Source organism: Gossypium raimondii, chromosome 7, assembly GCF_025698545.1.
Source record: "Gossypium raimondii isolate GPD5lz chromosome 7, ASM2569854v1, whole genome shotgun sequence".
Classification (NCBI taxonomy): domain Eukaryota; kingdom Viridiplantae; phylum Streptophyta; class Magnoliopsida; order Malvales; family Malvaceae; genus Gossypium; species Gossypium raimondii.
Genome location: NC_068571.1, coordinates 50,695,845 through 50,721,183, shown reverse-complemented (window position 1 = coordinate 50,721,183; position 25,339 = coordinate 50,695,845). Strand labels below are relative to the sequence as shown.

Here is a 25,339-nt window from a genome sequence, read left to right as displayed (position 1 = left end):
TCAATGGCCGGCACCCAGTACAAATTTAAAAAAAAAATTATTTTTTTTCGTGTCAGAATCAGATATAAATATACGAAAAAAATAAAAAGAAATTTTGGGTGCTGGCCTGTCAATGGCCGGCACCTAGTATAAATTAAATTTTTTTTCGTATATTTATATCTGATTCTGACACGAAAAAAAAGAAATTTTTTTAAAAAAATTTGTACTAGGTGTCAACCATTAACAGGCAAACACCCAAATTTTTTTTATTTTTTTCGTATATTTATATTAGATTCTAACACAAAAAAAGATTTTTTAATTTGTATTGGTGCCTACCATTGACAAAGCCAAGACTCAAATTTTTTTATTTTTTGTATATTTATATCCGATTCGACACGAAAAAAGAATTTTTTTAAAATTGTCTTGGTGCCGCCATTGATGTGCCAAAGACCCCAAAAAAGTTTTATTTTTTCAGATATTTATATCTGATTCGACACGAAATTTTTTTAAATTGTATTGGTGTCGGCCATTGACAGCCAAGACCCAAATTTTTTAATTTTTCAGATATTTATATCTGATTCTAACACGAAAAAAGAATTTTTTAATTTGTCTTGGTGTCAAGCCATTGACAAAGCCAAGACCCAAATTTTTTTTCGTTTTTTCGTATATCAGTATTATACAATTTAAAAAAATACCTGAGTTCTGGCCATTGACAGGTCAAAACTCAAAAAATTAATTTATTTAAGTCTAACATAATTATTAAGCAATCATGGGTGCAAAAAACGAGTAGGTACTGTTTATTTTTAATTATTTTAGTGATTATTTTTAAACTTAAATTTTTAGACTAGTAAAATAGCCGAGAAACCTATGAAGACGTGGCATAATAGCATAATTTAACACAGACAACTGAATCAACCCCATATTTTATTATCTTTTTCCATGCCAAACAAAATTTTGAGTGGTTAGGAGGTTGAACACATCATATCATCTTTAATGCTATCTAACAATAATCTTTATAGGAAAAATATAGTTTTCAAATTTGACAATAATGCTTGATTGATTGATTATACATATATGATATACTATATATTAAAAATCTTCACCTTGTTATACTTTTTTAGAGTTTAGTCCCTTTAATTTTTCTAATTTTTAACTTTTAAAATGTAAATTTAATTATTAAATGGTTACTGTCGTTTTGGTTTGCCATCTTCATAAACTCATCAGATCATTGCCCTCTTCTACTTTCATTGGAACCGGGAGTGTCCAGACAAGCATATAGACCTTTCCGATTTAATGCTGGTTGGTTGTTACATCCTGGATTCAAGAAGATGGTTAGTGATAATTGGAGCTCTAATAATGATTTGCTTATTAATGTGATGCAACTCACAGACTCTCCTAAAGATTGGAAAAGAAAAGTGTTTAGCAATATTTTTGGAGGAAGAAGGATGTAATTGCACAGTTGCAAAAGGTTCAACATAAGATAGATTACCATGAGTTGGCTAGGTTGCGAGATAAGGAAGTTGCTACCTGGTTTAAATTGGAGGAGGTGTTGTACCAAGAGAAGTTACTTTGGAAGCAGAAGGTGCAGTACTGTGACTAGTTGTGTCATGGAGATCATAATACTAGGTTTTGCTACAAATTCGAGTTGGGATACAGTGAAGCTAACGAAGGCGATAACATTTGAGGAGGTCGGTAGTGTCTTGTTTAGTATGGCACCGTTGAAGCCTCCGAGTGTTAATGGTTTGCTTGCGAAATTTTATCAGTCGCAATGTGATATTACGGAACTGTATATTTGTGAACTGGTTCGAAGGGTTTTTATAAGTGATGCGGTTCCGGCTGACATTAGTCGAAAACCTAGAGGATAGTTTTACCTTTTATTTTGATATTTGATGTCATTATTATAAATTACAAAATAAACTACAATGGAACATAGAGAAGAAACAGGGCGTTGAAAACTTGGTAAGGATGGTTTCCGTGTCATGGACGTGTGGGACCTACTCCACTGCTGCATTCAGTAAGATTTCGCCACGTCAAGGAAAAACAAAATTGCCTACTTCATTGGTTCCTGCCTGCACCTGCAATGACAGTTTCTTAACCGAACACCAACTGTTCATATGTGGCAACTGGCAACTCCAACGTTCGTTTTTCTTTTCTTATCATTTCTCGACGGGGTTGACCACTTTGAATATATATTTTTACAAATTTAATTTTACTCGAAATAAAAACAAGAAATTTATTGATGAATTTCATCCCTTTACTTTTTTCAATACTTTTATTTTATTGAATTAATTTCTTAATTTTGTAAGATAAATTTTGATAAATTAAATTAGGAGGATTAAAATTTTAATTTTTGTAAACTTGACCCATTTGCCAACACATCTATAAATGAAAAGTAAAAAACCAAAGAATGGCGAAAATAAGAATATATTCTTCCATTTCATCTCTTCCCTTAGCTGCAATCTACTGTCTCTCTCCCTCAGATCCGCTTTTGATAAATTAAAACCAACTTAAATTTTTTTAAAAATTGGGAAGAAAGCTACAGGTTAAATCAAAACCCAATTGAAATTTTGTTTTCTCATTGGAACTGAGTTTTTAGAATATGGAAACAACAAAGGCGTTGAAGGAGGAGGGAGGCGAGGGAGGACAGGAGAAAGAAGTGTTGTTGGATGGCAGCAACGGAAGCAGTAGCAGCGGCGACGCCAATACTAAAGGGGCTCCTAAACATAGGCATACCCCTACAGCCAGCTATGGTGGGGATGAGAAGGGGATTTATGAAATTTTCGGATGGGTGTATCATATTGGAGCCAACTCGATCGGCCACGAGTATTGTCATCTTCGCTTCCTCTTTATAAAGGGCAAATACGTAATGATGTACAAAAGAGATCCTCACGAGAACCCCGGTATTGTACGTCTCGTCACTTCCTTTTCTGTTTTTTTGGATTTATTGGAGCTTGCCATTATGTATATGCCTGCCATGTAATTTTTAAGTTATGCTGATTTGTTCATTGTTTGGATTCTTGAGCTGTTGAAGGATATTGATTATTGACAATTAAAGAACTTATTTAGGTAGTCTTCCTTCTAGTTAGGGTGTTCCAGTGAATGGATTGACATTGAGATTGTTGAGTTTGGGGTCTAATTATTTGGTATATCTCCCAACTTTGTTGAATTAGTAGAGTGAGGGAAAAGAAGGCTGCCTTAAGCTAATTTAGCATAGGCACGGTAAGGAAAAAGAAGGTTAAATGCATTGCTGTTGAGGAAGTATATAATCTTTATGAATCGTGCTCATCCTTTAAGAAGTTAGTATTTGTTTTCTCAGATAAGAAAACCTGGTTAAAAATTTAATATATAAGTTGAATGAGGAAGCATTTGCAACATTTTATCTGGAACTAATTTATTTGCTTCTAGGAGGTCACCATTCAGAAGAGAGTGCTATTCTTAGAAGGCTAGACTCTTTGGAGTTTGCGGAGAGCTGATTAAAGTTCGTTGATATGTGGCCTTTTAAGGGTTACATGATCTAAATAACATGGCTTCACTATTTTATTTTTAGAAGTATCAATTTCAGTTCTTTATAGAATTTAACTTGCCTTTACATTGTTATGAAAAAAGGCTCTAAATGCCTCTTACTCAACTTGGGGCTTTGATAGTAGAACTGTCTTCTGTTATTGGAAAGTGACAACTCATGTAGGCATCCAATTACAAAGTTCAAATTCAAGGTTGTCTTCTTTGTAATCACATTTGAAAGGAGACCTTTATTTATTTACTTATCATGATGGTATGCATGAAAAACCTTCAAATACAATATTATATGAGGAAATTGTTTTCAACTCTCTTGCTTGTTTTTTATTATCTCTTGCCAATGTGCTTGAAGAAGCAATTACTTTGGGTCGGACCATTCTTCCAATTTAATTGTTTATGAATTATTGGTTTCTGATATGTTATCTTGTCCAGAAACCTATTAGAAAGGGTGTCATAGGACCTACATTGATGGTGGAGGAGTTAGGACGGCGAAAAGTCAATGACGGGGTAAGTGTGTAGTAATCATTGTTTGCTTAGTTCATTGATATTATTCACTATCATTTTTCTTTCAAAACTTTGCTCTTAGATAGGATATTGTGATTCTCATTCTTCTTTTTTCAGTTTTCTTTTTCCCACTTGCTCTTTCAGGTGGTTGGTTGTCTAAGCTTTTTTTCATTGCTTCGTGATTTGCTTTTCGATTGGCTATTTTAATGTTTTTATGGTCAATCAATCTTCATGTCAGACTTGACAGTTTTCTTTTGTTAACTATTTGTAGGATCTATATGTTATACAGTTCTACAATCGATTGGATGAGTCCAAGAAAGGAGAAGTAAGTTTGTTTCAAATGATTGAACTGATAATGGTTGCTAGATTTTGGCTTTTATTGTGCATGACATATGGCATTCTGTTGGTATGTATAATCTTTGAGTTTGTCGAGTTGTTGGAAATTGTAAGTTTTCAAGTTATTATACAAATGGTTTGGGTGATAGCATGCTTGCCTTGGCTCATATTTTCAACCTCTCCCTTCAATTAATTTTGAAAGATGTCAAAAGATATTAAATCCTGTGGTTGGGATCAGTAACTGATTGAGAAGCTTTATAAGTATTTCCTCTTGCCTAGCATGTAATATAAAAGGGAAGATGCAATTATTGACAAGAATATACCTGGTTGGCTTATGAGGACTACTATTTCTATGGGCATCCTGGCGATATATTAACCTTATTGACTTATTATTTAGCTTTTTGGCTGGCTTTATTTTTAGTTCTTTTTATAAGTGCAACTGAATCACTAGGACAGCTTGTCATTCCTGGTTAAAGCTGACTAGCTGAACCGCTTTGTTCTTGTTCAACTTCAAACTGCCATTGAGTGCGACAATAATCCATCTTTGAACCTAGCTGTTTGGAAAGAGATAATGGATCCCCATTCTCCTACGGCAACTAGAAGGAAAACCTCTTGTACCTCTCTGAGAATATAATTTTCTCTTGAGTTTTGATTATATTGCTCCCATAAATGTGATCGCTTCAGTAATCAAAACCATATTTTTTTCCCTTTAAAATTTTGTCTGCAAGTCCTTCATGTCTTATGGTGAGTCCATGTTACATTTTGTTGGTTCCTCCGGTGATGTTACTTCTTGGCATAGGACAGGGAAAATGACAACTTTTACTTTTTCTCTACAGAAAATTAGCTCTTTAAGTTACTTTTCTTATTAATGGTTAGATAGTCTTGTGTGCTGAAGTGTCTTATGACTAACTTAGCATTTTTCTGCTTCAAGATTGCTTGTCCAACAGCTGGAGAAGCTCGAAAATGGATGGAAGCATTTGATCATGCCAAGCAACAGGTACAAGGAAGTCAGTTAAAATGATTTGAATCATATATGTGGTTGCTTTCCTAGAAGAGAAGAATTTATTTTCCTTATGATTTTTCTTATGCATTCACGTAACTTGCCACCTATTTTGACAGGCTGAATATGAGCTTTCAAGAGGAGGTAGTACCAGAAACAAATTAAACATGGAGGCTGAGTAAGCCATTTTTCCTTGGCCATCTTACTATAGTAGCCTTACTTGAGTTTGCTAATAATTAAAGACTGATTTTAGACAAATTTTATGGATCCTGACTGTATGGTGAAGATTGGGGGGGGGGGGGATTTCCATTAATAGATTCCAATTATAGGTTCAGAAGAGACTAATAATAGAATAAAATGCTGTATAACTACATAGTTCTTTGATGTTAACTTAAGCTGAGGCTAAAATTTTGGTTTTGGTATTTTGACTGGTGATTTAATTTCAATATATATGTTTATTTTGACCATGTAGCTGAACTATAAGGTATAATAGCTAGTAGGCACCTGTAACAAAGTCAAATTGTTTTCTAGTTTCTTCAACTGTTCTACAAATTATACTTTGTTTTGCCTACATTCTATTTTGGAAGAAACATCAATTACTCTGCCTGTTTTCTTTTGAAGTATTGATTTGGATGGCCATCGACCACGAGTAAGGCGGTATGCACATGGATTAAAAAATCTTATAAGAATTGGAAAAGGTGAGTTGGTAGTTGTCATCATTATGGTTTTGGGCCATTGCATCTTTTGCATTAAAAAAGGATTCTGCTATGTCCACTTTGTTGTATAAAATGATCTCTTAGTGTATCATAGTCAGTATGCTTCCTCATGTAAATTATTATGGAAAACTATTTCAAGTGCAGTTTTATGTGCAGCTTTTAGATATTACCAATAAAATTACTGTCGGATCATGGTAAACTAATGCTTTATGCTTCAATCTTCAGTTAAAGAAAATGCTGCATCTCATAGTCTACATTCTACAAAGCATTATTTAGTTACTGTCTTGCTGGAATTTTCCAATCTTAAATGACGGTGATAGAAGTTAAGTATGCATGTTAGTTCAGTCGGACAGTTCCAAAATAGTTGACTTTGGGATATTGACAATCAAGATAATGGTTTCTTAAAATTGAAAACATGTTGGTGTTAGAGATTTCAGCCTTTTAGGCGTGCATTTTTGTCATGTGAAGCGCAGAAAATCCTTGAATAAATGTTCTGTAGAAAATTTGTGATTTGGAGAGATTGAAAAAGAATTACCGCGTCATATCCATGCAAAAACCTGTGTGAGGAAGTGAGAAGTTAAATTAGGAATTAGTTGATATGAAGGGCTTCTTTTTATTTATTTTAAAATTTTAAGACTTGCTTTTTATGTTTCTAATATGTATGTTTTAATGATTTTTGTACTTAATATAATTATTTTATAGTGCCGAGTTAAATTTGTAGTTTTCTTTTATTTTGGCTGTCATAGGTCCAGAAATGCTTTTGAGGCAAACCTCAAACTTGGGTGGTAGTGGTACGTCAAATAGATACTTTGAAGGGGAGTTTGGAGATGCAATTGAAGCACATGAATGGAAATGTGTTCGTACAGTCAATGGTATGCTTACACATTTTTCTTTTGGTTAAAACAAAATGCATTAATCCAAAAAAAAAAATGTCAAGATATTGAAGTGTAAATAATACCAATAGGATCAAACTTTTGGATTGGAGCAATCATCTATATAAAAGCACTGTAGACAATAATCCGTACTGAACTGGAAAATCTGTAATGATGTATTTCTTATACTGTCACTGTTAATGTTTTACTGCAATTAAAACTTTCTGCTCCTTAAGATGTGGAGGATGAAAATTTTGAATCTGTAATTTACTTTGGGTTGCTCAATATGCTGAGAAAATGGTGTGGTCCTAATAGAGAAACAATTTTTGTATAACCATTTAATAGTTTGGTTTCTGCTTGGTTTCAGGTATTAGAATCTTCGAGGATGTGGCTGATTCTAAGGTACTTATGGGATCATACTTATTATTTCCTTTTTCATTTAGGACAAGTGTCGTGATAGGCTTTCCCACATACTTTTTGGAAGTTTGGAACTTTAGCCTTACTCCATTCATGTTGAGAAAATATGTACAGGAACATTGATGATAAAGCAACTTTAATTATTAACTTAGCAGTTAAAACTTAACTCAGTGCCAAACATGCAGTTTACAGATATTGCTAATTGAAGTTGTAGATTTAAAATTTTTCAGTGCTTGTGATTGTTGCTGCAGCTTTCTTTTGTGTTCAAATAATCATTGGTCGCTTGTTCTTATATTCCTAAACAATATCAAAATTTTACAATTACTCTTCATCAGATGAACGAGTCATTCTTTTCTTTAAATTATCTTTGAACATTTATAGCGTGGAAAAGGTGCCCTTGTAAAGGCTGTTGGTCTTGTAGATGCAAGCGCAGATACCGCTTTTGAAGTAATCTTAAATCTGGAACGCCGTAAGAGATATGAGTAAGTTGTTCCTTCTATGTTCCTCGATTTTATATTCCCAGTATGCAAGTTTGGTTTCTCAACTAATGATCTTCACAGGTGGGATATGTTGACTGCTGACTTGGAGCTGATAGATTCTTATGATGGACACTATGATGTTGTCTATGGAACATATGATCCAAAATATCTTACTCGGTAAGTTTTGCAGAAGGGGCTACTACTTTCTGAAGCACCATTTTCCCACAATGTGTAGTGCACATGTAGTAACCATATCAAGTGTACTTTATCAAGCAAATCCAGAGTTTGTACTTATGATTGATTTGATGTATCCTCGATTTTTTTCTTTTCCTCTAAAACAGATAGTGATAATTAAGAGTTAAATGATATTTATTTTTCTTTTTAAAACAGATAGTGGTAATTAGAGGTTGAACAATATTAACTTCCTCAGTTAATCATCAACTAATCAAATTGGCATGAATCTTGTCTCTTCTGTCATTGGCTTGCATTTATTTGTCATATTGCATGTTTTCTAGATGGCAATCCAAGAGAGATTTTGTCTTCACTAGGCAGTGGTTTCGAGGGCAAGATGGGGCATACAGTAAGAGATAATATGTTGATAATATTTTTAGTTTATTAACTTTGCTCCTTTTTGCTCACATATGATATATGTTTGTTTTGGCAGCAATTTTGCAACTTCCAGCTGTACATAAGAAGCGGCCTTCAAGATCTGGATACCGTCGTACACCAATTAACCGTAAGAATCTGTATTCTTAGTTGGAAAATTGTTTTCTATCTGAAGTCTGTATTGATCTCTATTGCTTGAATGCACAGTGCATCTAAAATAAGAGGAAATGCTATCTTTCTTATTTGCATCTCTACTTCCTCTACATACTTAAAATTTTGAAGGGATTGATTGATCCATGTAAATGTGATTATTTTTGTATGTTCTATTGGTAGCAGCAAATGCTAGTTTTAGAGGTCTATTTCCATTATGCGGCAATTCAATTGTTCATAAGGTAGTGCTAGGGGGCCGTGGAGCACTATGAGATAAGCCTTTTATAGGTTTCATTAGTAAACAGACCACGTGTTGCTTTATCTCTGTTCATAATATATATCTCTATGTTTGTTGATGGCAGCATCTACGTGGGAGGTTAGAAGTTTAAATTCGCCCATGGGTTCAAACACCACAAAATGTCTTGTAACACATATGTTGGAGATTCATTCTTCTGGATGGCTTCGATGGAAGAAAAATAGCAGCTCAAAGTTTGAACAGACCATCCCATATGCTTTATTATCACAAGTGGCAGGTTTAGTTATCTGATCAAGTTCTTATCATCTGACTTATGATCTGATATTAACAAGTAATGACTTAGAGACATCTAGTTATGTTGTCTCAGGAATTCATATCTTCTCTCTCTATTAGACTGCCGGGCTTCAGATTTCTTATGCATTTTAGAGACGTGATCAGCTAAGACAACCTAACTACACTGATCTTCAAATACCCAACTATTTTTTCCTATCCCTAGGGCTTTCATGATCTGGCCATGATGGACTATCTTCAGTGGTAAAATCTATTGAACAGGATTGATGTTTGACTGAACCATTTTATAGTTTATAATGAGTATATATTGCTAGACTTTCTGACAGTGTGGCCATAAAGGAATACCTTTCTTTCCTAACACTGCACGCAGATGTTGATTGCTGGCTACACCGAGAACATAAATGACTATTTTTTAGGAGTTACTGTAAAAACGCATCTAAATGCAGGGTCAAAACCTGCAGGATTTTGCCACAGATATCATTTATGCCTCTGCCCCTGTATTGTAGTTAAATCTCCTTGTAAATATGTTTCAGGGTTAAAGGAATATATTGGAGCAAATCCATCACTGAGTTTTGAATCTTCCGCCACGGTTGTCCAGTCAAAACTTTCTGATGTTTCAACTTCCAGCAGCGAGTTTGAGGATTTAGAAGTGCAGGATGAATTCTATGATGCAATTGCTGGTGATTCTACTTCATCTTCAGAAGATGAAGAGAGTGAGGATGATACAGAGAAGAAGGTAATTCCATTTTGCCTCAATGAAAATCACAAGTGCCTCACCTTTCTCCCAAAGAAGAGTTAAAATTTGTTGTACTATTTGATCTAACAGATATATTAATTGTTTTCTTAAAAACCTCTGTCGTTGATAGCTTGCTCTCAACTTTATCATGAACAGAAATTTAAGCTGAAGAATGTATCATGGGCCATCTCAAGCTTAGCTTTGAAGCGAGTTTCAGGTTCTTTCTTTTCTTAAAATTTGTATTGCAAAAGATCAATCTGCTTTTACCTTTTATTCTTATTTGAAAAGGAAAATTTTATGGAGGAAATCTGTCACTATTGACTCATGCACTCTGTTTTCATTTTTGGTTGTCAGTAACAAATAATTATAGCTTATAGCTTAAACAATGTCTTATCCTTAATACATTTGTGAGCTATTACCTTATGCTAAGTATGAGGTCACTGCGTATGCAGCTTCTGATGCAAATAAGGAATTGGATCCTACTGTACCTTCTGTCCATGTTGATGCAAGCCAATTCAGTGGTTCCCTCCATAAAGGAAGGGATGAGACTGACTCAAATTGTTGGACTTCTCCTAGTGGTACGGGATTTATGATAAGAGGAAAGACTTACTTAAAAGATAATGCCAAAGTGAGTGTTCCTTTTCTTCTAAATCATTTTACATCCATTTGCCTTGTTTTACTTGTTTTGGGTGCATTCATCTATTTATTTTATATAATCAAAGTATGAATATATATGGATTGCCAGAGTTTGATCCTTGGTCATTGGAACTAAGAGTCCAACAGTCTACCAACAAACCATATGCTTGTTGGCAAAAGATCGAAGCTTGATTTTCTAGTATATTATTATGGCAAATGAGATGGACATTGGAATGACAGTCAGTGTCTGCTTGACTGAAGTGCTACACATTCTGTCTGTTCTCCTGAGTTGATAAGTTTGCTTTGTTTTCCAGTTGCAATTAATTCTGTTTATGATGGGTCACCAGTGTGATTTAGTTTCCTTTAAATTCTGAACTGAAATTGGCTTTACATGTGTATGTGCTAGTGGTATTTGCTGTCTCACTGTTGTAGTCTTTGTTTGGTTTAAAATTTGAGACCCTCTGGTTTAGTTCAGTCGTTTCAGGTGCTTTGTTTGAACTATTATCACATTTTGATTCATTTCTTAATTTTAGCTTTCTTTGATTGCTTTGAAACTGTTATTATCTTGGCGTAATGAATTTTTTGTGAAATAATGTGCAACTTTAAATGCAAATAAGGAATTATGGCTTTTCTTATGATGGAAAAAAATCTTTTTGTTTCACATCTGACAGAGGGACAGTCCTCCTGCTTTGGTTTTAGTATATATGTGATGTTGGCCTATCATTCCTTGTTCCTGCTGAGATACTGGTTATTCTGTTGAGAATCAATTAATGGTGTAAACCTTTTTCACAGATAATGGGTTCAGATCCCCTTCTCAAACTAATAGCTGTTGACTGGTTCAAAGTTGATACAGCCACAGATAAAATTGCATTGCATCCAAGGTCTCTAGTTCAGGTATTATATTAGGGTTTGTATTTTGCTCCCCTTTCTTTGCAACTGTGTTGTAACATTGTGTGAAATTGATTCGCTTTTAGCAATTTTGCTGCATTTGTGATTTTTGGTTTTTATTTTTTCATTTTCTTTGACTCATTGTGCACAAAAGCCTTACTACTACAATTCAGTGTTATCCTTCTAGATCTTTCATTTTACATTCTCAAAATTTAATGGTAAAATGTATAAAAGTAAACAGTAGCTTTCTGTATTCATAATTTTTCCTGCTATGGGTTAGCTATTCCTATGCTAAAGGAATACTTTTTATTCTGAGCAAAATTGTATATATCTTGTAGGTTTTTCTTATAGGATACATTTAGCCTTACTTCTGTAGATAATTAAATAAATGGACCAGCATTCATCTAGCAGAAAGTTATATTTAGTATGCTTGTTACTATTTATTACGTTTACTTTGACAGTTCTAAGTGGGGCTGTAATATAGTTAAACTGAGCATAAATAGTGGTAAGCTTGAGCTTGATTTGGAACTTGTGGCTCGATACTCGGTTTGATCAAGTATCATTTGCTAAGCTCGAGATAAATTTGAACTACTTGAGCTTGACTTGATTAGGCTTGTTTACTAAATTTCCATACTCAAGCTTGAACTAACCTTTTGCCTTGAAAAAAAATTATAATTAAATCTAAGATAATACAATTTTTGGGGAAAAAAAACTAGATAAAAAGCATTACAAAGAATAATATAGATGATAGTTTAATTTCAGTGAATGTAATTGGCAGGTCTTTTTATTATTGGGATTGGTTTAAATTAGTCCCAATTTAGTCCCTATACTAGTGAAAGGAACCAAATCAGTTCAGATTTTAACAGAGTTAATATTTACTGTTTAAAATTTTAACTTTATTTGATTTTTTACTAGTACAAGGATTAAATTGATAATTTAATAGTAGAGGATTGATTTAAACCAGTCCTTATAATAGAGGGACCTGACAAGTATTCTCATCATTTAATTTCTAAGAATTCCAATCACAAGCATACCCGTCCCTTATCAGAAAAAGTAACAAAAATAATAGATAATAACATTTTTTTCTGGACTCCTTAATAAAAAGGGTGGAATTAAAAATGACTGAATGAAAATAAAAATACCAGAGAAATATTTAAAACCTTACTTTTAGATGAAGTTTGCTGACTGAAGTTAAGGAATAAAGATTAAGTAGGTTGGATGATGATGTGTCTTTGACTCTTTTTGGGCTAGGTCATGGATATGTGGGAGCTTGAGAAAGTAGATCGGATGAAATGAAACCATTCTTAGTTTCTTCTGTTAATAACTGTCTAACAATAATAAGCAAAGCCCTTTCCCACTTCAATGGTTTCACTAACCCAATCTTTTCCAGATCATATATTTATTGTCATATCTTTTCTTGTACACCCAGTCGGCCTTTGTAGCATCCTCATCCCAGCTGCACTCATTTTTATGTATTATGACACTTAGGTAAGTAACTATCAAAATGCCAGGTGGATTTGCAGTTGTTTAAATTTTTTTTTTCAGTTTGGAGATTTTCTATTTTGAGAATTATTGAACTGACTGTTTATACTTGCATTATATCCATCAGCAAATAGTTTGCTACTCCAAGCAGTTAGAGACTATAAATTTGTTTTGGAACTGTCAAACTATCTATACTTGCATCTTTGTATCCTAGTGTATTGGAGCATCTCTGTTTTACAGATAAATAACACCTTTGTAATACTATCTATCACACGGGACAGAAAAATCTCCTTTCCTGATATAACAAGCTAATTTTGCAAATATTTGAGCTATCATGTGGTTTTGTATGATTGAAAAACAGCTTTTTGATGTTAACCTTACTTCTATTTTTCATTTTCAGTCAGATGCTGGAAAAAAGCTTCCATTTATCCTTGTGATTAATCTCGAGGTATGCATTCCAACCTCTTTTACTGGTGCATGCTCATGAACGAAATACCTGTCATATACTGGGATTTTTTATTGAACTCTTTCCTTCAGTGGCATTCCATGATAAAAGACTACTACTACAGAAAACTAATCGTTAAATGCTTGGGACATATAATTTTGGCATTCTGACCTTTAAGTCCCTGCTCTATTGTAGGATCATTATTGGTGATAATGCTTAGGCCATAGTTTCAGAAAAGAATATGATGAGTTCATTTAGAGAAATGCTAATCCATAAATAGGCATGTTTGTACATAGTGAATGATATGAAGGCTAAAGTAGAAATTATTGAACAATTTTTATTGTTGTAAATGGTCAACTAAGATCACTCTCTGGCCTTCATATTCACTTCTAATTTCCCTTTTCTTCAAGGAATGCGGACTCTGGAGGATGAAAATGGGAAGAATTGTAGCATGCAAAGAATTTTAATTGAATTCTTTTTTCGGTTGCCACTAGTTTGATTTTGGTCTTTCAAAGAGGATATTATATGCTTTGCTGTCTCTCTTTCAGGTCCCTGCAAAACCAAACTATAGTTTGGTCCTTTACTATGCTGCTGAAAGGCCTGTGAATAAAAATTCTTTATTGGGAAGATTTGTGGATGGAACAGATATGTTTCGTGATGCCAGATTTAAACTGATACCAAGCATTGTTGAGGTATGAAATGCTATATTGTAGACATCTCCAGTGTCAGTTATTTATTTTATTGTAATGCTATTGAAAGGCTTATTTATTTGCTCTCATATGCACAGGGCTATTGGATGGTCAAGCGTGCGGTTGGAACAAAAGCTTGCCTACTTGGGAAAGCTGTTACCTGCAAGTATTTCAGACAAGACAACTTTCTTGAGGTAATGCAACCTCAGTTTTGCTAATTTGCTTGCCTCAATAGGCATGCTAGTGATATATGCATCTAATTTTATTTTTAGGTATGAAGTTAATGCAGTTCATCTAAAAACTACAAATAACATGAAAAACATGAATTAATTGCATGGGATCAAGCAGGAACTTTGGAATCTACATTTTGTTTTAGGTATGAAGTTGATGTACTTCATCCTGAAACTACAGATAATATGAAAAACATATATTGTGTTCATAACATGAATTAACTAACTGCATGATATCAAGTGGAAACTTTGGAATCTCATATCTTCTGCCTTATACAGGAAGACAAAATCTGCAGATGTTCTTATAATCTTAAAGTCTAGGTTGTATCAGGAGCTAAAATTTTTTAGATTTGTCTATAAACTTAGAAGTTCTACTGCAGAGATATATACTAAGATTTTCTCTATTTCTATATTGAGAATTAATGCCTACCTGGTGTCAAACTCGTTAGATGAGGATGTTCTGATCTTGATGATACTGTTGCTGAATCTATTCTTATGCAGATTGACGTGGATATTGGGTCATCATCTGTAGCAAGAAGTGTTATTGGCCTTGTCCTTGGATATGTCACAAGCTTAGTAGTAGATCTTGCAATATTAATAGAGGTTTGTGTTTTTCTGCTGTTGATTTTCAAGCTATTGTCTTCTGACGCAGCCTTTTGTTTTTGGCCTAGACAGGAGCTTTGTTAATGGTTGGGATGTTTTATGGTTAATTCTCATGCAATGTCAAGTGAATGTTGTGCATTTGCTGTTTGAATCATCTTTGAAACTTTGGGGCATGCTTTAGAACTGTGTACTGAAAAATTCTGTTATCAAAGGGAGACTTTTGCAATTTGTTTTGAGAACAAAATCAGAAAACAAACAGCAACTCTAGCAGCACTTTTCCTTTTGTACTTTTTGCTTGTCTAACTCAAGATTGTCGGAGTTAAGCATATTTTCTCTGGGTTGTCTGGTTTTTTGTATTGCAGCATATCTGTTGCTTTCCTATGCTACAAGTTTTAAAATGCCCAAACTATTTTTCCCCCTTGGTCTCTTTTTGCTGCTGCAACATGCATGAAATAAACAATTTTAGTACATGTTGTTTTCGTAAGAAGCAAACACCCAAAGTTTTGGCTGCTAATTAGAAATATGATTGGGTTCTGGACATCCCTATTCTCACTGTTGACAAAATTTTGACATATTCCTTCCGTCAACCACTTATTCTTTGAGTAATACCCTCTGTTGGCATTTTGAAACTGTACCATGTTTTATTCACAATGATGAAAGTGTTTCTAAAGTGCTGTGTAAGATCGAATTGTTCCTAGATTTTAGATTTAAATTTACACGTCTGAAGCACATGTATTGACACTTGCTCATTCTGCAGGGAAAGGAAGAGGCAGAATTGCCAGAGTACGTATTGGGCACTGTCCGACTGAACCGAGTGAAGCCTGAATCTGCTGTACCACTGAAGGCTTGAAGTTAACCACTGTGGCTAAGCCAGTCCTTAACCATCTTGTACTGGTTGGTATGAATATGAGTAGGCTCCAAGTTTAATAGTTTTATTTGATAATAGTATTAAATGATGGATAAGTTAGGTTGGATTTGCACCCAGTTTTTCACTCGTTTCAGCCTACGATTTGAGAAGACTAGCGTTGGGTTAATAGTTGATCTTCGAATTGGGGGTTGATCTTGTGCTGAATATAATTGCCTCTTTATATGCTTGGTTCAAGATCATATAGGTTGAAGAACCAAATGGCCTCTTTATATACTTGGTACCTGATCATCATATAGATGGAAGAAACAAATGGTGTACTTTGTACTTAAAATTTTACCACAGAATTTGGGACATATTTGATCCGTCACTTGGGACTTGTTTTGATGGATAGTTTGTTTTAATGGATTCCTTTTATCCATAAAGAATTTGTGGAGTTTTCTCTGCATCTTTCCATTTAATTTCATTGTTTAAGTTCTTTAGTTACTGACTCACACCCATCGAGTTGTAATACATATATTATAGATAGATTAATATTTGGGTACAACTAAATCAGCAGTCTCTAAACTCTGTTTAAAATTATGTTTCAATAGTATATTTCAATTGCTTGACCTAATACTCACTAATGTTAATTTTTGTTAAGGAATGACCTGACATGTTAATAAAAGACTTACCAAAATATAACAATTTAAAATTGTTAGTGACTATTAAATAGCTTTAGGAAATTGGGTGATTAAAACATAAATTTAAACAAAATTTAAAATTATTAATAGAATTTACTTTCCGTTAAATTTGTATTTACTATAAGCACTGAACCGTAGCAGTCAATTTGATTATTACTTCTATTCGAACATCATCCAAATTTTATAATTAGTTTATTGCTTTCTATAATTTTTATAATATAAAAACAATTTATATATAAATTAGTAAAAATTAGAAAGCATATAAAAATATTTTTAACATTTTTAAAAACTGAATGGATGAAATTCAATTTGGTTCAATTCACAGTCAGCATATAAATTAATCTAATATGTTAATTATAAAGATTCATAATACTATATTTATTATTAATTTTTAATATACCAAAAATTAGACATGCACCGTCCATGCAAAAGAGAGATGATTATTTAGAAAGAAGAGATGTTCACTTGGCAAAAGTGCTGGACTTCTTCCATTTCATCAGAGTAAGATACAAATCTAATAGAAAGCAGCCGCTCCACCACTAACCCATTACCAATTCTAATCGGTAAAAATACCACAAATCTTTATATCATTGCATTTTATCTTTTCTATTTACTAAATTTACATAAATCAAACACTATACGTTATCTGTTTGAGTATTTGATATTTTCACCTCTTATGGTCTCCAATGGCACTACACAAATTTAATGCATACATCACCTGAAAAACCAATCTCTAATCATTTCATTCATAATACTGCAAAAATTGTCAATACGTCACTCTTAAATCTCAATCACATACAGATCATCCAACAGAGAATAGCAACCAGAAAAGCACTCAACTCAAGATAACTCTAAAAGCAAACATTAGCTAAACCAAAATCATGAATTCAAATATTGCCAATAATTTCATCAATATCTCTTCCTAATAATATTAAACCCCACATAAATAGAATTCAGCAAAAATACTTGGGAAAAACAAAATTTAACTCTTTAATCTAAAGAACCCCATCGAGCTTAGAACCCTAGCTTGGTACGGCGCCAGTGCCTTCGCTTGGCGTTGTACCTGCACACCAAAACCAAAAATCGAAAGAACCCATTAATAAATGCTCCAAAAATACCAATAAAACGAAAGAAAAACAACGAATTTGTGAACATATCCAAGAAAATGAAGAAAAATATATTGACCTGATGGTGTTATCTGTGCGCATACGAATCCAATAAGGGATGGGCCTGTTTTGCCTCATCTTCTTGGCCAGCTTCTTCTTGATCATGAAGGTCTTGTGTGAAGGCTGTCATATCAAAATAAACCATTCAAAAACAAAAATTTCAGATACCTATCTTTCAGAACTCTGAACATTCTTTGCATATAAACAAGGATAATAACCGACCATTTTTCCAAAAGAAAAAGAAATAAATAAATTCAAGCTTCAAATAAATGAAGATTATAAAAAAGGGAAAACAAAAAGAGGAAGGAGATTTACCATGTTTGAAAGGTTGGGGATGCGGCGCTAGTTCTTGATGTTGCAGAGTTACGAGCGGTTGGGAATTTCAGGGTTTAGCTTTTTGTGGACATTTATTGATGAATTTCGGCCCAATTTAAGCTAATTTTGCCGTCTATATGGGCCACTTATATTCATTCTTGAGGTCTTCTCCACTTGAAGCACTTCAAATTGGAAGCTTGATCCTATATTTGAAAAAGTTTAGACAAAATTTTAGATCTAAAAAAATACGAGTTAAAAATATAAATCGGTTTTGGACTTTCGGCTTATTTTTAATGTTATAATATATATTTTGTGTATAATCAAAGTTAAGGAGGAAGGATTTGGATCTTAGATCTTAAAGTGCATTTTATTTTTATATATTAAGTCACATAAAATTAAATTTTATAATAATATATAATATTATAATATAAGCATTAAAAATATGTTTGCCTAAAACCATAAATTATATAGGTAAGTCTTTGATTTATTAGAACATTAAAATTACAACATCGATTTTGACTGTTGGAAATTGATTGTGTCACTTTTACATCAAATGAGTAAGATTTTGGAACCATCTTTCTCTTTCTTGAATGCTTATAATTTGGCAAACACAAAATCTCTTAACCATTTTATTTTCTATTTAGTTATATGGAGTTCTTTGCTTTATTTGTTTGTTGCCGGTCATTTTCTTGTGAGATTGAAAGCATTTTCCATTCACAAAATGAGATCATTAGTGGAATCAAGAGATGTTTATGTGAAGCTCGAAATGTGGTATTTGGTAAAACATTTTCATAGTGGTCATTAAACTAAGAGGTATTATCTGTTAGGAATCGACCCGATTTAGCAACGAACAAGTAAAAATATCAGAAGAAATTAAACACACAAATTTAACGTGGAAAAGCCCCTCCAAAGAGGATAAAAAACCACGGGCAAATACAATTTTACTATAATGGCAAAAGAATGAAAAGTATAAAAGATGGAGATAAAAAATTAAACCCCGAAAATAAATAACCCTCAAAATGTAAACGTAAAATTCTCTAAATGTGTTATGAGTTCTAATATCTAATTGGTGTCTATTTCTAAGGTTGTAAAAGAGCCTATTTGTAGGCTAAATTAGTAAGTCAAATAAACTATGCTAATAAATGCTAAATATATTATACTAATAAATACTAAATATTCTAGAAAGAAAATATATTTTTGTTTAACTTGACTTGCAAGCAATCTCTTAGAATTTGGATCACACAACTCTAACAATCTCCACCTTGACACGAATTCTTTCAACGTTATCTTTGCCAAAGCTCGCCACGGGCCTATCTTGAACTATGCAGGGAATTAATTGAGTCGAATCTATGCTTAGAAGCTGGAAGACTTCTAGCCTTCGACTTGTGCACTGCCAAATCAAAACTAACCCGGGTCTGATTTTCATGAACACAGTGCCCTAACTTTTCAAAACCTGCATCCAAAAGAGAACCTCTCTTCAATGAAACAGTCATACCTTTTTTCCTCTTATGACCAAGTTGTCTCCGCTCCAAACGAGTTGACTTCGACTCTGTAACGGACGAGAGACATTCGATTTCACCGATCACTGTAGAACCTTCCAAAATATAAAGACTGTCAGTTCTTTTACCTTTTAACAAAACGAGAGCTCCACGAGATATTTTAATGTCGCTCGACTCGATGTTGATTCTGCATCTTTTCAAGTCTAAAATACTCAATAAGATTCAAGGAGATGGGATTCTTTCGTAAACCAGGTACGTACCTGACATCTGAGAGTGTCTTAATCGTCCCATTGTGTATACTAATTTTAACAGTTCCAATACCAATTACCTTACTAGATGAATTGTTTCCCATGCCCACAACTCCACCTTCAACCGAACTGTATGTGGAGAACCATTCTCTATTAGGACACATGTGGAAAGAATGTCCCGAATATAGGATCCACTCGGACGTAAGCTTGGAGTTGTCGCTCGTTGACACTAATAAGAAATCATCACCACTTTCATTGGCCAAATTAGCACCATATACATATTCCTCATTACTCTCAGCAGCTCTTTTATTTCGCAGTTTATAACAATCTGCTTTGACGTGACCTAACTTTTTACAGTAACGACACCTTTTGTCTCGTTTCTTTGATGCTACCAAAACGGAAGCCTGCCTATCTACCTTGTTATCCAAACCAAACTCATTGTTGAGTTTGTCTCTACTCAACAAATAATCATTCACATTTTCGAACGAGAGTTTGTCTCTACCATAAATCAAGGTCTCCCTAAAAGACTTGTATGAAGTGGGTAAAGAGCACAATAATAGCATAGCCTAATCTTCATCGTTAATATGAACCTCAACATTCTTTAAATCATTTAAAAGAGTAATGAATTGACTGGTGTGGTCTCTAAGAAGCTCACATTCGTTCATGCGAAACGTAAATAGATGTTGTTTCAACACTAAACGGTTAGTCAAGGACTTAGTCGCATAAAGAATTTCTAACCTTTTCCACAAGACAGATGAGGTCTTCTCCATCAATACCTCCTACAATACTGTATTCGCGAGGCACAACTGGATTGCGAACAAGGCCTTTTCATCAAGCTCTTACCATTCTGTTTGATTTAGGTTCTCAGGCTTTTTCCTGATAACAACATTTTTCAAGCCAGTTTGAACTAGAATTGCCATCATCCGAACTTGCCACAGATTAAAATTTGTCTCACCATCGAAATTTTCAATTTCAAATCTTATTGCTGCCATCTCTAAACAGGCTGATCTATGAAAATTAAACTAGCTCTGATACCACTTGTTAGGAATTGACCCGATTAAGCAACGAACAAGTAAAAATAGCAGAAGAAATTGAGAAATTGAACACACAAATTTAACGTGGAAAAGCCCCTCCAAAGAGGATAAAAAACCACGGGCAAAGATAATTTTACTATATGGCAAAAGAACGAAGAGTACAAAAGATGGAGATAAAAAACTAAACCCCGAAAACCCGAAAACCCGAAAACCCGAAAACCCGAAAACAAGAATCCTCAAAATGTAAACACAAAATTCTCTAAATGTGTTATGAGTTCTAATTTCTAATGGGTGTCTGTTTCTAAGGTTGTAAAAGAGCCTATTTAAGGCTAAATTTGTAAGTCAAATAAACTATGCTAATAAATGATAAATATTTTATACTAATAAATACTAAATCTTCTAGAAAGAAAATATATTTTTCTTTAACTTGACTTGCAAGCAATCTCTTAGAATTTGGGTCACACAACTCTAACATTATCAGATTCGGATGCTTTTATAGATTAATTACAAGCTTCTCAAATTTAATTCAGCTTAGATAAAGTTGGGGTTATAAATGATGGTAGAGATGTGGTATAACTCAAAGTCCATGGCAAATTGACCTGCATTCCATTCCACTTAAAAAATTACTATACTTGAACAAAATCAAAAGAACTTGTGCCAAATCCAAGAGATGTGAGCCTATTTCTTACACAAGGGTTTAAAAGATAAAAGTGTTGCACAGATGGACCGATTAAGAGGTGTAATGTTTGTTTGGTGGCTTGAGAATTCTTTCAACAATATGAACTAAACTACGATGAAATGTTTAGTCTAATGGCAAAGCTTATGACAATGAGAGTCTTACTAGCACCAACAAGTAGAAAAGATTGAAACTTATGGTAGAAGGATGTGAATAATGCATGTTCACATGGACAATTAGATCGAGAGATCTAGACTCCAGATCATCCTAAATGAGTGTGCGAGTTATGAGAGGCACTTTATATGTTGAAGTAAGAAATGAGAACTTGGTATGGTAAGATTGCTAAATGTCTTACTTATAATGGTTATTTGGTGACATTTGCAGATTTTAGTTTGCTTGACAAAACTAATGAAGGGAAACTTGTTATTATTCTAGTATATGTGAATGGTTTAATCAATAAGAGAGTGTGAAAAAGAAATTATCCAAAGGAGAAATTATCAATTCACTTTTAGATGAACAAATTTGGACAAATCAATTATTTTCTTGGTCTAGAGGTTGATTGTATTTAAAAAGGAATCTTCTCGATCAGCAAAAATATTTTAAAGATCTATTGAAGAAGATTGGAATGTTTAAGTTGAAGCCAATTTCAAAGCTAATGGAGCCATATACTAAAAAGCACAGTTCATAAAGGGAAGGATTTGGAAGATGCAACAATGTATTAATTGTTGAGTAATTTAATCTACTTAACTTTAACAAGATTCAATATTTCTTATGTAGTTAGCGTGTGACGCGTCGGTCTATACAAAGTCCAATAAAGTCTCATTTGAAAGCATTTTAATTAATTTTAACATATGTGAAAATGATATTGAGCTATGATGTTTCATACAAGAAATGCGAAGATTGCAAGCTTGTTGGCTAGTGATTTATTATTTCCATTTTGAAAGATACAAATAAAAAGAGATCAGGTTTGACATTGAATCAGCATAACTTAAAATCAATCTTCCAATCGCCATTTATAGATCTCTCTGCCTACAGTCTACTTGGAACTACTACTACTGCTACTTGCCCCATATTGCTCATTCACCAACAACCCACGCTCTTGAAGCTGCAAAAACATCAAAGCATAGATTGAATCTTAATTAAATCATGTCGCAGGTTTAAGCTTGAACCCAATTATCCTATTAAATTTGCATTTAATACACCGGTCATATATGAATTTATACACTAACATTCAACCACATGCAAAGTATTTTATTAAAAATCTCTAAAATTAAATATAAATAGTTAAATTTATCGTCCTATTGTATTTAAGCGAAATAAATTATTAATATATTCATATGTAAATCCAAAGATCCTTATGAATGACAATGCATAAAAAGTCAAATAATAATTAAATTTGATGGTAATTATTTGTTATTATATACATGCCTAATGTGTAGGTAGCTATGGTCTCAATCCTATTAAATTGAATGTAACTAAATCACTTAATCACACTCTCTAATTCTTATAGACAAATTAAGTAGAGAAAAATAAAATGTGAGTGTTACCGTATCTAGAGATTTTCCACTCGCTATCGTAGCCAATAGCCCAAAAGAAATAGCCACGAATCCCAAGTGCCTGGGCGAACCCAACCTTCAAGGTTGCTGATACAGAATCATCGTACCCAATCCATACTGAACCCGCATATGAATACGTGGAAACAGTTTCCATGTCATGTTCTATTTTGGCTCCATTCTTCTTGTTGAACTCCTCAATCTCCACATTCGTAAGCACCCCAACATCTCCTGGACCCACACTAATCGCAGCTGACCCGATCTCATTCGAATTCGGATCCTTTAGCACCCATGTCTTCCCATAAAGTGGCAAACCCATTACCAGCTTGCTCCTAAACAGACCGGCTTTGATCCATGACCTAAGCCCATAACTAGTGCTTATGTTGCTGTTTGGGTCATAAAGTGCTGCATGGGCCCCCGTCGCTGATGTGTCCCAGCTTCCATGGTAATCGTAACACATTGCGTTTATCCAATCCAAGTTTTGATTAATCGACCATACTGGGAATTTTCTATACACTTCATCCAAGAAAAAGTCGACCGAGAAGTAAACCGCCGCCGTGAGAAGTAGCGGAGCACGGTGGGTTTTTCTAGCCTCGTAGTTGATAGCTCGTCGCCAGTCCATAAACAAAACGCCCAAGTTTTTCATATCTGTTGGGTTTTCAGGGAATTCCCAATCCAAATCCATCCCATCGAAACCAAGTCCTCGGGCAGTCTCTATAGCTGAATTTATAAAGGTTTGACGTGACTTTTCATTTGAAACCATGCGAGCAAAGAGATGAGAATCAGTACCTCCGCCGCCGATGGAGTAAAGGGTTTTTACCGGTGGATTCTTGCGGCGGAGGGTGGTGGTAAAATTAGAAAGCTCTAGAGCTGTTGAAGTTGAGATTTCGAATTTGTAGGTGTCAGTTGGCATGAGAAAGGCGTAGTAAATATGAGTAAACAAGATTGTATCTATGGCTGATGGCGGGAACGTCGTCCATGAAGGCCAATAAGCTGCTTTGACAGCCGGTGGCGACGCCATTACAACTCTTGTAGATATAGGTATGGTTAAGGAAAGAATGAGAACGGCAAGGGGCTGAAAATATGTGATAGAGCCTCCTGCCATCATTGCAAGAGGAAGGTGTCGTATGATTGTTATCAAGATTCTCCAATCATATATATTGCAATCAGTGGGTAGCCAATAGCCCGTCAGAAGATAATTTGATTAAGTTTTTTGTTTATGGATTTTATATGTTTTACTTTTTACTCTTTATGATAATTTTTCATCTATAAGAGTAACATACAGAAAGTATGAAGTACATATAAGCGAATTAAAAATATATATATATATATATATTTCAATAAAATATTTAAATTTTATATAAAAATGCATTAATCATATTTTTAAATGAAACGATTTTTAATAAATGGAATAACTTCATTTATAAATTTTATTAAAGATACAATCTAAATCTCTCTAACTAAAAATTAAAATATAATTTAAATTTCAAATACTATTACAAATGTCTTAAATACTTTTTTATAATATTCAAAATTTTGATATGATTAGGGGTTAAAAGTTGGTGGGTTGGGTGAAAGTCAACTCGACCAATTAAATTCAAATTTTGTTTTAGAAAAGAAATTGAGTATGCTTAATGAGGGTTAAAAGATAGTGTATTAATCACGAGAGTTAAGTAAGATAATGGTAAATGTTTTTCTTACTTTAATCAGTAGTTGAGGATTTGATTCTCGTTTTGAATGTGAAGAAGTTTTAAAATTCACGACTAGTATTCACCCTATTAATTACTGAAATATATTAAAAAAAAGTAAAAAAACACAAATATACATATTTTATAAGCAATAATGGTGTGTTTGGAGGTTTATATAATGGAGTTTTGTGGTGGGCTGGACATGAATGAAAAGACAAGTGGGTATCGCACTCTTATTTAGGTAAAGCATAACCAAAGAAGGCGGCCACATACCAACAACTTGCCTCTCATCAAAATCTCTTATTTAATGCATGAATTCAACATCTCTTCTTCAATGCAGTTACATATAATTTTCAACTTTTTAATATATGTTGTGCGGCTTACCCCTTTGATTTTTCAACCTCGTGAAAAGCATTTATTCAAAGAAATACTACAAATAAAGAGATAATATTTAAAAAATATTAAATATTAAATACGTAAAATCATATGTAACACATGTGACATTAGATATTTTATGAAAATTTTAAAAAGAAATTACAAAATCTAATTAAAAATTTTTAAAAATTTCAAAGGTTTAATAATAATTTTAAAACTTTTGGGGATCTATTTAAAATTTTCAAAAATTTTAAAGGTATAACGAAAATTTTCAAATATTTGGAGGAACCAAGACCCTCCGATGCCATAATGAGGACATATAGCTATTCTTTAAAGAGAATAAAGGAAATTGCTAGTGTTAAAATTTATAAGTGTTGAATTTATATTAGAAAATTGCTTGGTAAAT

The 25,339-nt window shown here is 33.5% G+C and overlaps 3 protein-coding genes across 4 annotated transcripts; 1 reads left to right on the top strand and 2 right to left on the bottom strand.

Annotated features, from left to right (window-relative positions):
• Positions 1 to 2,152: 2,152 nt before the first annotated feature.
• On the top strand, positions 2,153 to 16,157 carry LOC105765655 (protein ENHANCED DISEASE RESISTANCE 2). 2 transcript variants are annotated; one of them, XM_012584890.2, is made up of 22 exons: positions 2,153 to 2,884; positions 3,928 to 4,002; positions 4,271 to 4,324; positions 5,267 to 5,332; positions 5,455 to 5,513; positions 5,957 to 6,033; positions 6,798 to 6,923; positions 7,291 to 7,325; positions 7,722 to 7,822; positions 7,901 to 7,996; positions 8,335 to 8,399; positions 8,484 to 8,555; positions 8,938 to 9,108; positions 9,656 to 9,858; positions 10,015 to 10,075; positions 10,311 to 10,486; positions 11,287 to 11,388; positions 13,265 to 13,312; positions 13,858 to 14,001; positions 14,097 to 14,192; positions 14,730 to 14,831; positions 15,589 to 16,157. In XM_012584890.2, the coding sequence occupies exons 1-22, from the start codon at positions 2,579 to 2,581 to the stop codon at positions 15,679 to 15,681; spliced, it is 2,328 nt and encodes a 775-aa protein (XP_012440344.1). In that variant the 5' UTR covers positions 2,153 to 2,578; the 3' UTR covers positions 15,682 to 16,157. The 2 variants fall into 2 exon arrangements, with proteins under 2 accessions (XP_012440344.1, XP_052489222.1); XM_052633262.1 differs by having other exon boundaries at positions 2,730 to 2,879.
• A 941-nt stretch (positions 16,158 to 17,098) lies between these two features.
• Positions 17,099 to 18,022, bottom strand: LOC105765785 (60S ribosomal protein L39-3). Its single transcript, XM_012585069.2, has 3 exons — positions 17,861 to 18,022; positions 17,565 to 17,668; positions 17,099 to 17,442 (listed from the first exon to the last, which is right to left on the bottom strand). Exons 1-3 carry the CDS (start codon positions 17,861 to 17,863, stop codon positions 17,394 to 17,396), a joined length of 156 nt encoding a protein of 51 aa, XP_012440523.1. The 5' UTR covers positions 17,864 to 18,022; the 3' UTR covers positions 17,099 to 17,393.
• A 4,193-nt stretch (positions 18,023 to 22,215) lies between these two features.
• Positions 22,216 to 24,042, bottom strand: LOC105765733 (class V chitinase CHIT5b). Its single transcript, XM_012585009.2, has 2 exons — positions 22,865 to 24,042; positions 22,216 to 22,422 (listed from the first exon to the last, which is right to left on the bottom strand). Exons 1-2 carry the CDS (start codon positions 23,976 to 23,978, stop codon positions 22,394 to 22,396), a joined length of 1,143 nt encoding a protein of 380 aa, XP_012440463.1. The 5' UTR covers positions 23,979 to 24,042; the 3' UTR covers positions 22,216 to 22,393.
• Positions 24,043 to 25,339: the final 1,297 nt, after the last annotated feature.

Excerpts from the sequence above, each read along its gene's own strand:
- LOC105765655 (XM_012584890.2), top strand. The coding sequence starts at position 2,579 with ATGGAAACAACAAAGGCGTTGAAGGAGGAGGGAGGCGAGGGAGGACAG. Across the intron at positions 7,326-7,721 it reads AGGATGTGGCTGATTCTAAG|CGTGGAAAAGGTGCCCTTGT; the intron begins GTACTTATGGGA and ends GAACATTTATAG. Across the intron at positions 8,556-8,937 it reads CCGTCGTACACCAATTAACC|CATCTACGTGGGAGGTTAGA; the intron begins GTAAGAATCTGT and ends TGTTGATGGCAG.
- LOC105765785 (XM_012585069.2), bottom strand. Across the intron at positions 17,443-17,564 it reads CGCACAGATAACACCATCAG|GTACAACGCCAAGCGAAGGC; the intron begins GTCAATATATTT and ends TTTGGTGTGCAG.
- LOC105765733 (XM_012585009.2), bottom strand. The coding sequence starts at position 23,978 with ATGATGGCAGGAGGCTCTATCACATATTTTCAGCCCCTTGCCGTTCTC. Across the intron at positions 22,423-22,864 it reads GTGGAAAATCTCTAGATACG|CTTCAAGAGCGTGGGTTGTT; the intron begins GTAACACTCACA and ends ATGTTTTTGCAG.